We start from the raw sequence: 15,774 nt of genomic DNA, 5'->3' as shown, positions 1-15,774 counted from the left end.
AGTTCTGTGCAAACTTTTATTTTAAAAAATGCATGTGCATGTTTTATCAAAACTGAACAAGTAAAAGAATTAAAGAGGGGAAAAATGATATTAAACATAATGGTTCTTTCACCATTATTTTTAGCCATTGTTTACATCTGGATTTACAGCATTCGGCTTCTGCTGGGGAAGAATTATGCTGCACCATCATCAGAATTCATCATAAAAGCTGGATGAACTGCAACATGACCATTCAGACTGCAGATATTGTCAAAATTATGCATCTGATGTAGTATAGAAAGTTGCACAAATTGAGGTTTTTATTGGGGTGAAAATATTAGAACTGGAAAGTTTACACTGCTTTGAAAAAGTCTGATATGAATCATATATGGGAAAAAAAACATGCTGTGCTTAAGTTTTGCTTAATCTGTATAAAAAACAAACAAAAAGAAAACAATACATTTATTTTAATATGCAGTAAATCCTCATTATATTTTGAACTATGAACTATATATGAACTATGAACTCATTATATTTTGTTACTATGAACTCTTCAGCATTGTCTTGATTGTGGGAAACCATTTTGGCAACAGAACATCAGCAACAATATTCGATTCATATTAAACTAACAGAGCAAGTGTGACAATTGTATTCTCACTAGATGGTGTAGAGTGGTGGGACGTGGTTTGTGGTTATTTCTCGGACTTTGTTGTAATTTTAGAGATTCTGTTGAATTTATTTCTGTCTTCTTGTGGTATTCATGGTTTTATGTGATCTGATATAAGCACTCTTTTATTAAACATTGATTTAGAGTTTTTTAAATAAGAGGAAGAAGTAAGAAGGAGGAGAAGGAGAAGACAATTAAAGAAACAGACAGGGATGCATGGAAGTAAGGATGAGCGGTAACCCTAATTCCAAAACTAACAGACAAGAACAACACACCCACATTACACACAGAGGTGTCCCTCTACCCCAGAGTCCAGCCCCCCTTTTGACGTCACCAGTGCAGAGATACAAAACAAGCTTTTTCACAGTTCAGCTCCTCACTCAGCTCTCATTCACGCACCCGCTCACACACTCTTCAAACTCACACACAGACCTTCCTACAGACACGCTTGCCTCAAACCTGCTCAGCTGCTGTGGGTGGGAGTACAATCAAAACACAGCTTCTGACCAAGAAAACTCCTGTCTCCTTCTGACTGAGCCACGCTCCTCCATCTGTAGGACGGGAGTGCTTCACACTGTGTAAAGCTTCCGACAGTGGCAATAGAAAGAAGGAAGCTCCCCGGACTCCCCGAACCGGACCCTATCCCAAATAGAGCAGCAGATGTGACTGAGAAGGAGAGGCGGAGAGAGAAACACAATCTGCCCCCCACCCCGTCCCGTCTTCAAGAACAATACCCTGCCTTCAGCTGGAGAGGGTCAGCTTTTGTCCTTCTCCCCAGGCTGCAGCTCAACTGAAGAGCAGACAGACGCGCTGACACGTTGACCCGCTGCAGCGAAGAGGAGAGGACGCGGCAAAGCAGCCCGCTGCACTCCACTTGCTTTGATTCAGTACTTGGACAGTTCCTGAGCAACAACTGGAGAGAGTGTGTGAGAGTGTTTTCAGCAGACTGTGGGGCGTCTGGCTCATGAGGGACTAAAGATCACATCTCACTTGCAGATCAAAAAAGACAAAAAAAACCCAACCTTGAGATGCAGACACCATTTTCACTCAAGCTCAACCTCAGTGGTCTCAGTGGTCCTTCTCCGACCCTGGGATCAGAGGGAAGCACCGCAACCGGCAGCTTCCTGCAGCTGGGAGAGAAGCAGCTCTTTGAGAAGTTTTGGAAAGGGACTTTTAAGGCTGTGGCCACACCGAGACCGGAGAGCGTTATTGTGGCGAGCATCACCGCCCGCCGCAGGGTGACTGGGTAAGTTCTCTAAAATGTTCTCACATGTTGCTAAACTTTGGTAGTTTAGAAAGAAACTCGACCAGGAAATAACTGTTATGTCTTCAAGGATATCTGGGTGTTTAACACATCATGAAAATGATCGTATTACAAATTCAAACTGAACGTATGCTACATCTCACTGGGGAGGTCGACATGTTTGGAATTTTAAATGCATTTCCTCTTTTGGATGGTTTTAATTTTTCTTAGTTTTCACACAAAAATGCACTTTCTCTTTAAGAATACATCTCAACATAAACATGCTTGTTGACATTTGGAGTAAATGTAACAGTGGTCATGAATTACAGATAAACAATATGTTGCAAATATTATCTTTGCTTTATGAATCTGCATAAAAGGACTATTTTGAGCACAATGTGTTTTTGCCCAGTCTATTTGGCTAAAGATTCATGTGTCATGAATTTGAGTTGCAAGTGCATATAATATATTTTGCCTGGTGCATGGAGCCTCTTCATGCACCCTGACATGTGATAGTAAAGTGTACAGAGAGAGTTGGATCAAGATGTCAGAGGTCTGACGAAATGTGGATTGATCACAACTATAACTTCACCTCACATGATATCCTAATGCTGCACAAACACATTATGTGTACAAATCCATTAGGTATTTTGAAAACCCCCAGGAATTATAGCCCTTTACATGTGTTGAATGTTTTAAATTGTGCTATCAGTAAAGACTTTTTAAGCATAAATGTATAAAAAGGGGTTTTATTGTGATATGATGTCAGTTTGATTCTATTTAAGTGGTCAGTATGACACGATAAAAGCATTTTATAAGTTCCGTCCATTCACGTGAAGAAATCTAACCAGTCTTATTTAAACAGGCAGTATTGCGTGTTTAAATAACCTTTTTGAGCTTTACATCATGTTATAATTTTATTCCCTTATCTAAAACATACCTGAAGTGTTGTTCTTTCATGCATGTTTGAGAAATCCTTTAATCTCTCATGGCAACAGTGCAGGTGTGCAACACGCCTGGGTGGACCTACCGCCGCCTTCGAAACTCCTCAACACTGCAAGCTTCCAAACTTCCGCCTCGTAAAGCTTCCTTCCCCTGTGACTCCTCCACTTCGCTCCTGCAGACTAGTTAGCAGCTTTTAGCAAACATCTTCTGAGCTCATCATTCTAGCTAATTCTCAGTGAATTGCTCATAACAGTGTTAAAGGGTTCATAGAGGAGTGGTGTTGTGATGACTTCCTGAATGCAGAGTGTCAGAAAAAGCAAGAGTCTCTTAAAGAAACCAAGACCCAATTTCAAGGCACTAAGTTACAAAACCAAATTTCTTTTAAGTCATATTTGATTTTTATAATAACAGAAGGTAAAATAGTTACTTGATTGTGCATTAAAATGACACCATGTGACTGGAAAACATATTTCATTTTTAAAGTCTGAAACTTGAACAAATCTAGTTTTTAGTATTTTACACAGCAGGCATCTTAGTTTTCTTCTGTACCCCGTGTTGGCAAACGCCCCAAACACATATCTGTTTAAAGGTCATGTGACAGCATCGTCCTGCCTCTGATGTCAGACCCGTTCCTCCTCTCCTGTGTCATGGCTTTGCCTGAGTCTCTGTTGAAGCAGCAACCCGTCACGTGTGTGCTGTGACGGTTAGCTGTAGTACAGCAGCCGTTTGAGGTGGAACGAGGACAAACATTTCAAACTCTTTTTCTGATCATCCTCTTTTTCCGTGTCTACATTAAACTATTTACCTTTTTTGTCAGAAGCTGTTCTGCAGCCTCTATGTTTACCTGATTTCTCATCTCTGACAGCTGTTTCTCTCCATGTGCGCATAAAAAGAGATTCTACTCACAAATATTTTGAATGAGTGTTAAAATATTTGAACAGACTTACTTATATATACATACAAATCTAGTAAATGCCTGCCTGGTTGACCTTTAAATGGTTTGACACTCTATCAACTTCCCCTTATGTGAAATTAGCTATGTTGATGAGGATTAGAATGGCCCATTTCATCTGACATCGGCACAGGCAGTGGAAAGGCACAGTGAACCAAATAATGGGTCTTTAATAGCTTCTGTTACCGCAGGAGCATATCGCTGCACATGGCTTGGTTTGAAAAGATTTGATTAGCTTTTTGGATTAGAGTTAAAAATACTTTTTATTCCTAGAATGCGACTGAACATGTCAGGCCTCCAATCAGACCGAATAGATGCACATCTTTGACTCCAGTCTGGAACAAATTTTAAGTCTAGTTTAGGAAATTTGCAAAAAAACAAACCAAACATAAAGAAAGAAAGCAAAGTAATGTGACTCGCTAGCGTGAACTGAGCAGCCTTTTCTCAAATAGCCCGAGGTTCTGGAGCTTTGCCATACTGTCTCTTCAAGTTCAGCCTCTCTTGGAAGAAATCTCTCCTCCAGTCGCTTCGCCCCACCACTGTTTCTGTCCGGGTGACAGTGACGATGATGGCAGCGTGGCAGGCAAGAGCAAACATCCCCAGAGAGCACATAAAATGTTGCTAACTTTCCTGGACAGCTCGTAAAAGACAAGAGGAGTGTCCCTGTGGTCCAACATTTGTCTCAGAGAAGGAGAGGCAGAAGGACCTCTGGGTGATTCAGATCGTAAATAATGACTAAAAAGTAAAAACAAAACACAGAGATTATGGACAGAGGCATTCTGCCTCCCTCCCCTGCTGCACTGTTGATTTTTTGCTCAGGCACAGAGAGCGACTTGGGAATGCTTAGACAATCAGAATGCATGGCCTTAGGCTCGCTCCTCTGCCTTCTGCTTTCCAAGAGGAAGCATTATTATTCACTGTGGAGAACTGAGGGGTGACGAGCAAATGCACTGAAAGCGAGAGGGCATTATGTACAACAAGCAGAGACGGAAAGAAAAGAGAAGGAGACAGAGAAAGAAGCCACAGGGGGACGCTTCATGTTCAATCAGCATGAGTTCTTTTCTCCCTGCGCTGTCCTCACCTCTGCTTTCCGCTCCACTCCTTTTCTGTGCTCCTGAAATGAAACGCTGGAGGGATCCGATGGCCACAGTGGACTAATTAGAGTTTGCTGTCGTCCCCCGTGGCCCCCCTGCCTCTTCCCTTGGAGTCCCACAGAGAAGAGGAGGAGTTTGCTGGGCTTGTGCAGCAGGTTGGGCTTGCTGTCCTTCATGGGCACTTCTCGTTCAGATTCCTGGAGCTCGGGTGCAAATGTCAGCGAGTGCGTTTGTGTGCAACCATGCACGTCTGCTGCGTCTGAGACGTTTTCCAGCAATTGAGCGTGTTTTAAATGAGGGCTTTCAATGTGGATGTATGGTGAGAGCGTGCGGCTGCTCCGGTGGTGGGGCTTCGTCCAACTCTGTGGCAGATGGCAGGCATGAGTGTCTGCAAAAGGAAGCGGTGGTGTGTGTGTGTGTGTGTGTGTGTGTGTGCGTGTGTGTGTGTGTGTGTGTGTGTGTGTGTGTGTGTGTGTGTGTGGGTGTGTGCGTGTGTGTGTGTACAATGTTGGAGGGGGGTATTCAGGCTTCTTACCTCAGCAGATGCTACTTTAATGAGGAAGAGGGGGAGAAGTGGTTGGAGGGGCTTGTCGAATGACAGCACCAGAGGGAGGATAAGGCAGGCCGGACGGAATAGCAGGAACACTTTTGAGTGGAGAGCAAAGCAATCCAGCTGCAGCCTTGTCATTGACTACAAGTTCTGAATGCAGCTGAAGAATTAATCATCTGCTGAGATATGCCGCCATGATATGGAGAATATCTGTATTTTGTTTTAACTTTATTTTTATACATGTTTGGATTAACAGGTCAGCATCAGCCATTGTAAATGAATTTGCATCTTAGGAAAAATATTTAAAAATGATTTTGCCTTTACAGTGCATCTTTTAGCCACCGTACCTCGGCTCCCCCTTCTTGCTCACATGCTACTTTATTGATGGTCTATCTCTTATCCTTATCAAGACTGCATTGTTTGCCGATGAAATTCAGAGTCTTTTGACATTTGCAGCATCAATGCTGAAAGGCACAATACAAGCAAATGCAGACAAACTGTTCTCAGAGCGGGGACAAATGAGTACAAGAAATCGAGTCTGAAAACATGAAGCAGAGGCAGTCAGAGCTCCTCCAGAGATGAGGCATCTCTGCCTTTCTTGATCTCCCTGTGAGAAAGACAAACATGATTTAGTGGCGGATGAGGGGTCTGTCTACCGTTACTCTCCTCTCTGCTTGTTTTTCTCCTCTCTTCAGCGCTAAGCACTTCTGCCCAACATGTCTCCCTCTATGTATTTCTCCCGGTTTCGTTTCACTGCGTGTTAACTGGCCCTCCTCGTGTCCGTGTCGTATTACTCTGGGTAAAACGGACAATGACTGACTGCTGAAGCATTCCCACTAAAGAGCGCGAGATGATGCCAACTCCCCGGGAAGCGATTGTACTTATCAACAAAGTGGATTCATATGTCATACTGATTTCCCAATCCATTAGAATCCCACCACTGTTGTTGACTCAACACCCGATGCAGCACTCATGTTTATTTTATGACACTTTTCATTCTGTATATGAGGGAATAAAACAAATGCTAATTGGGAGGGTGCATCAATGATATGAAAAAGAAAATGAAATGGATAATAGTTTTATTTTAATAGAAGAAAAATGTTAAAGTAATTTTGCAGAATGGAAACAAATGTGCACTAACAGAGTAAATTGAGAAATATAAATGATCCCTCCTTGGTTTTGCAAATGGACATTGAGAAAAATTGTATGCAAAATGTACAAACAGAAATAATAATAATAATAATAATAAAAACAATGGTTCATTTTTCTATGTTTTTGCCTTATGATGGATTGGCAAAGTGTCCAGAGTGTATCCACGCCCCAACATGGCAAGGATAAATAGGTATTGAAGTTCAGTGTGTGTGTTTTGATGAAGGGTGTAAAATATTCAGTGCTATTGCGTAAGAACAGAATAAGTCACTTTTTTTGTCTTTTATCTTTTGTACTCATTGATTGATTAACCTTCTCAGATTAAAAGTTCAATGATATATACATAATGTATGAGTCACTCCGAGTGACTCATACATCTTTCTGTCAGTAGCACTTAACAAAAATAAATACATTTGGTAATTCTAACTGATCCAAAATAAGGAGATATTTCCTCTGATTTATCTTCAGACAGTGAGAAAAAATGTCTTTTTATTTGGTGTATATATACTTATGATTTCATCTGTATGTCTTTAGCTAAAGAAACAAAAGATGGAAACTCATGACTGCCTGTCATTTTAACACATCCAGTAAGTGTTGGCAGCTACCTGCAGAGGAAAATCAGTCAGAATAAAACCAAAGTTAGCAGTGACGAATACTGCCACCCAGCACATTTCATCTGGCCAATTAAACCATTTCACAAGAGGTAAAGCAAAACTACAGTATCATTAACAAACCCTTAAACTGGCAGACAGAGCTGCAGCATATTAATGACAAAGGCATTCACTGGCTCAGAGTGACTGTAATACATCACTGGAAGAGAGTTTGAATGAGATATTGATGAACGCCAACAACTAAACGATTACTTGAAAAAGTTATTTTTCTGGCTGTTGAAGCTCACGTTGACATTTCCAGATTTCAATCTAATCCTCTGAAAGTTGCTGGCTGGGAGAAATGAGTTTGGCTTTACTGACACACCGATTGATTTTGGCAGGCATTACGTTGCTGCAGCGCTAACTTTGAAGAGATGTTTCTCAGCTGTTTTAGCAAAATGAGTCCGATGTTTGTGATTAAAAGCAATGAGCCCGTTGGAATGGGGGGCTTTAAAATCCCTTTGATTTGCATTTTGCCAATCTTTCTTTTTTTGTTTTCATCTGCAGAATGTAGGGCAATCCTGTTTGTTTGGGTTTTAGAATTAGAGACTGGAACTGCCCTGAATCTAGTGGTTAATCGTCTGTCTTTCTGTTTGCAACCTTTGCAAAGAACTACGTGTTACAAGTAAAGATTGACGAGGGGAGAATTTAGCAAATATACAGCTATTTAGATGTGTATATCTTTTGTAAAACACATCAATATTTAATTTAGGGATATTTTAAATTAGTGCATGTGTATAGTGACACATATTATGGGAGGGAATTGGAATTTAGTGTGATAATTCCTCCAGAAAATCAAAGCAGAGAGTTGAGTTTAAACCCTTTCCTTCAAACATCAGCTCAAAGCTGCTGTGAAATTCTCCCTCAAGGAGAACATATTTCCCTTTCTATGGTTCACTTCAGCGTGTGAGGAAAACTGAACGACACGCAGCCTGGTGGCACGTGTGCCGCTTATCATCCTGAAGAGTGCATCTTCATTTGGGATGTTTTGTGTAGTCTGAGTGTATTTTCTTTCTGAAGGGATTCTAATAGATCAGTGGCAGTTTTAATGTATAATGAACTTTTAGCCAATCGATGATATAGTCCCCTAAAATCTGACGCAATCAGAAGCAATGTAGGGTGGCCAACCTTTCAGTCGACGGTGTTGATTGGCTCTCAGTCATATTCAATAAATTAGAAAATGTTTTCTGCTGAGGCTCATTTGTAATATTAAAAGTAACTTTTGAAAATAACAACCCTTAAGCTGGTATTAAGCATACTTTTCATTAGTCACCCATTTTTAATTGGTCTGTGGTATTATTGTAACTTAAATGTAATGTTTTCATTAACAGTAAGCGTAAAATCATCATAATTAAGTTAGCCTACATCATGTAATAGTTAGTTAGTGTAATGTGTAAAATAAATTGACTTTTCAATAATAATTTAATTAATGGTTCTGAGTGCAGGACACTTTTGAAAAGTGTCCTGTGGGGAAAGTAGTTTGTATCAATCAGTCGTAGTCTAATGTTGGTGATGCTGACGATGCATAAAGGCAGTTTTTTTTTTTATCTGCAGTATGAAAGGTTTTGTGATTTTTGCATTTTTTGTCTATAAGAACTCCAGGTGTTTGCAGCTTTATGGATCTGCACCTGCTGCACTCACTTTGAGCTGAAATGTGGGCTGTTGACATTTGAAAAGACTTGAGGCATTCACCTCCATTAACATAGTAAATGAAGTTGATGGATTGCAACATGTGTTTTCAATGCAGACTGCAAAAATATTTACAACAAGCTGAAGTAAAAAGGAGGATTCTGAAAATGTCTGAGGAGTAAAGTTTATCTGCAATAAGTGAACTCTTTTGAGTTCCTTGGTTAATATAGCTTAAATTTCAAAGATGTTGATTTGAATTTTTACAGAAACTGACAATAATTCTTCATTTTATTGTTCATTTTGTGTTTTGTGAAAATACTAGCAAATGCTGGCTCAGAATAAAATGAATCAACATGCTTCAACTGCATCCAGACCTATAAAAGGTTACATTTATGTCTATACTTATGCGTTGCAGCGAAATCAAATCCCAACAGATTAGACAAAATTGGCTTCAATTATTTTTGTGTACCTTCCTACATACAATAATATACAAAATGCACTGCATAAGAAATACTGGAGTTTCATGTAGCTGACATTGGTATAGATAAAATAGCTACATTTTTTCAGATCTGTGTCTCTCTTAAGTAGAAATGGTTGCAGTGTTAGTATAAAAATTAGAGACAGCAAAAAGGGAAGAAAGGTAAAAAAAAAAAAGACAGGATGCTGTGTAGCCAAAATGATTACATTTTTTACTTGATGTTACATTCCTGTCCAAAAATATGAATCATCTGAAGTTTTACCAAATGCAACAAAATCATACTCTATGTAGATTCAAATCCATGACTGGGAAGAGAGAAAACCTGTTGACTGGTGTCCAAATTAAATCTCACAGACAGGCAGACATGACCAATTCTTGATGCTTTTATTTATAGTGGGTCTAAAGGAGGAAGGCTCACTGATTACATCCTATTTGATGTTCACAAAGCAGAGATTTCCAAGATAAAAATAAAGCGTGAGACAGCTTTCATCTTAACTGCTTGTCATTTTTGCCTGCAGCATTGAGACAGCAAGAGAAACAACAAATGTTAATCGGATATGTGTAAAAAAAATTTGCCCGTTCACTGAAAAATATTTTTTTCTCCCTTTCTGTTCAGGATGAAGTGACTTTATGACTTTCAATTTAAAATTAATATAGCTCAGTATAACATAGTTCATGCTCTCTGTGTGTTTTTCTCTTCTCACTGCTCTCACAATGTGTTTTAAATGTGTTAAAGCGTTATGACAAGACCACTTGTACCACTATTGTAATACTTTGACTAGTTTATGTCTTGATTAGTTTTTTGGCAGTGAAGTTTAATAAATAAAAATGATTATCAAGTGGATTCATGCTGCTCAGCTTATCCATACATGATTCCCAATGTGACTGATTGGAAACGACTAAGCTGACTAACTGCAAATCAGGACTCACATTTTATTCAGAAAGATTCTTGAAAGTCTTTCGCTGTGACAATAAAGTTTGTAGACAAGCTTTTTTTATGTTGAAAACATTCGGATGTATTATTTTTAAAACCATATTTTGCTGCTTATTTGAGTTTAAGCCCTGAAGTCCTATAGTCAGAATGCTGATAATAAAACACTGCACCGCCATTTATCCATTGTTACCCACAGAATTTAAATATAATAAAACTACTTCTGTTAAAGTACAAGAAGAGCCCAAATGATAAACATTCACCATGTGTGTGATTTGTCAACTTCCTTTCTCTTTCTGATTTAATTAGTAATTTTAGGCTCAACCTTTCAATCTTTGTGGTACCATGACAAACCTAAATATAGTTCATTTAAATCTTTTATAGTTAAAAACTCTGACTCAAGTTAAATACATTTTAACTTCAATATAAAATGTATTGTGTGCTTTTTAAAACCTGCATTGTGAATATGTAGAATGTTTTATTCTTAGCTCAGGCTAGGTTTTGGGATTTGTTTAAATTATTGAAGGACAGAAAGTATGCACTATGTGTAGGCATGAAGAACGTAGAGTTAGAAGAAGACATCAGTAAAGCCTTGATTCTCTGTATTAATTCAATTCAATTCTTATTGGTTTGTTAGTAGTTATCAGTTGCTGTTTTTGTTGGCTGCCATCTTTGTTAAGATTCAATATATCTGCCCAAGATTAGTCCTTACCTCACTAGGTGAGTGTTCAGATTTGTTGAGCTTTTGTTTTGCTTTATAATTATAAAAGTCTTAGATGGACATCATGTTGGATGCATTATAAATACCCATTCCTGGGATGAAAAACGGTAAATTTTTCTCTTTAAGCAGGCAATAAAAATCAAAGCATTAGCTTTAAATTTTCTTCTTTCAGCCACGTTTGTCTTTTTCTTCAGTTTTATTTTCTTTTTTAACCAAGTTGGCTTCTTTCTAACTGGACCCCTAGAGCAGTCGTAGTATTCATTATTAAAATGGAAACTTATCAAAGTCAACTCCTCATCACTTAAATTAAATCATTTCAAGGCTGAGCGACTCTCACGTCTCAGCCTCCTCCTCCATTTTTCATTTTCGCTTCTTGGCCATCCTCATTTCGGGAAGACGATCTGCCATTCATTTAAAATTGCCACCATTTGCATAACTGATGCCAGGGTGAAGGGACACACTGTAGATTCCCCAAATTCAATCGACGACGGTAGCACAGGAATTTATTGGCCCGATGCTTTTGTTTCATTTTTCTGTGCTTCATTCTCACCTTTGCTGTCAACGCTTCTTCTTCAGAGGTGAATGTCTAGTGAAAAACAGTTTTGCATTATTTTGAATTTTCTGTTATCATTGGATCAGAGGAGTTGGCTGAATTAGAATCTTTACTTTTTTCAGCTGCACGTCATGCTGCAAAATTAAGATAGTTGATGATAAATAATAGTTTCTGCTACTTGTAGGACAAGAACAACATCTTCCTACTGGTTTCATTGCTTGTGAAAAGATTTTGATGTGGTGGAGAGACACAGTCTCACAGACTGTGGGGCAAATGTCAGAGTGAATCATTAGTTTTGAAGTTCCAGACTAGAGATGTTCACAAGTAATTTTGTTCAAGTCAAGTTTACATGTTCTGAAACCAGATAGATGCTGTGTTGTCTGCCAAAAGTTAAACATTTTATTTGTTATATTTGTGTCGGATTCATTTGACCATTTATAAAGTACAATCAAACATGTATCACAGTTTTTATTAACTGCTTTGAGGTATTTTAAATGAATAAAATGTAAAATTTGGCATTCTAAACTGTTTAAAGAAACTTATTAGAAGTTTCTACAAGTATCAAACAGGAAGTGCTTTTATTTTGATGAACGGTCAGTGCCTTTGTAATGATGCAGTGAATGCTTGTTAATGTTGGTGTTTAAACTGATGAATGAGGTTTAAACTCTCCGCTACATTACCATCCACATTATTCCTACAACCAATGAGGCTTTGAGAGAATTATACATATGACTTTCAGAGCAGCAGTTTTACATCTAAAAAAAGACTTTTTGTTACAGTTGGTGATGAAAATACTGGTATGGCACAGACCAATGAATTACTACAAATTATAAAACACAAATATGTCTTACATACCTAAACCTAAAACTATGCCAGATCTGCTTCAGCACAATTTGGTGTACTGATTTTCCTCTTTGGGCTTTTTTTGACTAAATAAAAAACAAACATGCGTGGCTTTTTGTGGTTGCTTCAAGTTTAGACGTCTTTAACCTATTAAAAGTCCAGTGATGACAGCAATAAAATTATAATGCCAGTAGAAAGATTAGTAGAAGCATTTAAAAACAGCCTAAAGAGACCAGATGAATCATAATAGCATGAGCACATTGGGAAATGACTGCAATTTTTTGTGCATTTTGAAACTACCAATGATCTGTTTTGACAAAGCTGACCTATAGAACCAGAGAACCCAAAATTAGAAACCAGTCATAGCTTATTAACACTGGTGTATTACACACTATGTGTTTTTTACTTTGCCAGTTTGTCAGAGTACAAATTGGTCCACAAAAGACAAGTAATGAGTCAGGAATCGAGCTAATGAGCTTCCTAAATGACAGAAAGCTGAGTTAAAGTGAAGAAGTTGGACTAGCTTGGAGAGTTACAGTCACTGTTTTGGATTGCATTACTCTGAAGAGTAAATGTCAACACAGAAACAATAGAAAGCTTTTGAAAGTGTCCATTTATTAGGTATTTATAGAAGCTATGGGGTCTTAGTTTAGTTTGGAAACTTAACCAAAGAATTTTGATGCTCAAGTGCCACTAAGGATGACTCTGAATGAAGATGAATAATAACAAGTAATTAATACTTTGTCATTTCATATGTATCGTTATTATACAGAAAAGTAAAACAATTTACCTCATCTCAAAAATATCAAAATAGTGTCTTCTTTAAGACGGAGACACTTGGGAGGACAATTGAATCTCAGTTTTAATGTTTACTGCTTGTTTCAAAATTTCTTTCTATGAGTGAGTTTGACTTGAAACTTGACTGTCAACTCTTGAGATTCAAGCAGCAGGAAAAGTTGCCTTAGAAATGAAGGACACCTTGATCAGCTGTGTCTGTTCTTCATCTTATTAGTAAGATCTTATAATGTTACAGTTTAAAATTTTAAACCGCAACTGCTTTTAATTTAATCAGTAGGTGCTAGACAAGGTTTAAAAACGTCTATCCTTTTATGGTGATGATTTTTCCAATAATAAACAACCTGCATTTGACTTTGACAAGAATCTGGGGACTTTTTGTTGTGAATAAACAATGTTCATGTTATGAATTTAAATAATGGGAAATACACCCATAAATCCATTTTGATAGACCACAATTAGACTTGCTGTCAAATAAATCTGTCTCTTTTGTCAAAGAAATCTGTATAACGATCAAAATATATTGAGTCAAAGATGCTGCCATAATGAGGTCAATACCGTGGTTAAGGATTTGCTTGTAACTTAGAAATGTAAAGGGTAGAGACAACTTCCAAAACCCTGTCCATCATGTGCCACTTTCCAGTGTGACTGTTATTCCTGATGACATTCCTGTAGCAAATAAAACTCGTAAGGACAAAAAAAAGAGATGACAGGTTTGTCGCTGCTTCCCAACTACGAGGGCATGCTGAGGGCAAGGGGGCATGGAAGGGTGTAAAATCAAAAATCTGCTTTCCTTCTACAACAATACATAACAATGTGCAGATGTGTTCCTCTTTGGCTTGATGTACTTTTTTACTAAATTAATATTAATGTTTCTGTTATTTTGGGTTCTGTAAAAAGTCAGTTGTATTCCAAATAATGGGCTTATATTGTTGACTAATCAATGATATTTATCACTGTTAGTAAGGATGACTTTATACACACACCATTTAAAATTAAGGCCAGAGCCTGTGTGTAAATAAATGATTTACAAATGGTGGTATCTAGAGCTGTATTTTAATTTGAAGCCTTCTAATCCAACACTATTTGAAAGACAGACAGCCACAGTATTTCATGTAGTACAAACATTTGAATAAACTGCCACTGAGTCTGGCCAAATTTCACCACGAGTTTGTCAGTTGTTTAAGTTGTTGTTTTTTGTCTTCTGTCATGTCCCTTCAAAATATTACCAAAAAAAAAAAAACAGCAAGACTCTGTTCCAAAGGTCTTGCAGTTTGTTCAAACACAACTTAGGAAAGTCAGGTCATGCTGCCGAGGTCACTTGTGACTCTTTGCAACCTTTTCAAGCAAGCCACACTTGTTGGACTATAATGCACTTTTAAAACAATTCCTGTAACTCTTTTGAATGTTTTATAGTCTTTAGCCAATGGGTTAAAGATTTGAAATATTTATGAACACCAGTTTGTATAAATACTTCAGATTTATACAGATCTGAAGTATTTCAGATTTGTATAAATCTGAAATACTTCAGTGTTTCATAAATATTTCAAATCTTTAACCAATGGCTTAAAGATTTGAAATATTTATGAACAACACCAGTTTGTATAAATGTCATGTTTGCAGCTAAAGTGGATAGACTTTGTTTTTCACAAAATACTTCAGCATTTTGATTTTGTTGAGTACATAATGACACATATCAGTATGTCGGTAGTTTTCCATCCTGTTCCTTTATGTTTTCAATGCATCTCCGCTCCAGCACACCTGATTCTAATGATTGCATTACTTTCTCAGCATGCCATCCAGTGCTGCAGGCTCCTATTTGTTTGCGTGAGACAGCATGGAAAAACCTAACGCATGCGGAATTGTGGGTCATGTGGACTAAGAAAAACTGCTTTGGATGATTTGTTCTTGCTCACTGTAAGTTGTACTGCATAACTCCAAGACCTTATAAGTGTCATGTAATTTGACAATATGTCATAACAAGTAAAACTTCAAACTTGATTTAAGTTGTATTTTATTTTTAGATGACTGCATTGAACACGTCAGGAGATTTGAAAACTGTAGAGCTCATAAGTGGATGAATGATTTTATAAATCCAATTTAACAAATGTATTGCTTATTATTGTGCCAGTTTGCTCTGATTTTTTATTAATACCTCTATGACATTATTTATATTCAGCCAAAGGTGCACTAAACATTAATTAGAAAATATTAACACGTACACTCATTGTTGCTTCAGTGTTAAGATTATGTCACCACTTTCTTTACCTGGAGATCTTTAGAGACAGAAAGATGATGATGGAGGCTGAGAGTTTTTTTTTTTAGTTTTCAACTTAATGTTTTTTTTTCACTTTGAGACCTTTTGAAGTGAGTCTTATTTTGCAGAAGAAGACTGCCTTGTATTCATGGAGTGTAATAAGCCATAGGAAGCCAAAATAAATCCCATTCGGGTTCTGATAGATTTTCTCTGTCATGCAAAGTTCAAACTTAAATCCATACGACGATTCTGACGAGTTTTGAGAAGTTTATAGCAACAGACTATTGTTTGTCAAAGGATGTTTTTTTTAATTATTAATAATAGTATTATTGTTTTTG

General features: G+C 37.7%; 1 protein-coding gene across 1 annotated transcript in view; it reads left to right on the top strand.

Annotated features, from left to right (window-relative positions):
- Positions 1–1,030: 1,030 nt before the first annotated feature.
- srrm4 (serine/arginine repetitive matrix 4) overlaps positions 1,031–15,774 on the top strand; it is a 60,520-nt gene continuing 45,776 nt past the window's right edge. The window contains exon 1 of the mRNA XM_005803858.3: positions 1,031–1,892. Within this exon, the coding sequence (XP_005803915.2) occupies positions 1,675–1,892 (218 nt within the window). The 5' untranslated portion in view covers positions 1,031–1,674. The remainder of the gene's footprint in view (positions 1,893–15,774) is intronic.

This window comes from Xiphophorus maculatus, chromosome 12 (assembly GCF_002775205.1).
Source record: "Xiphophorus maculatus strain JP 163 A chromosome 12, X_maculatus-5.0-male, whole genome shotgun sequence".
In the NCBI taxonomy this organism is placed as follows: Eukaryota; Metazoa; Chordata; class Actinopteri; order Cyprinodontiformes; family Poeciliidae; genus Xiphophorus; species Xiphophorus maculatus.
Note: the sequence above shows the minus strand (reverse complement) of the source record. Positions and strands in the feature narration are given on the sequence as shown.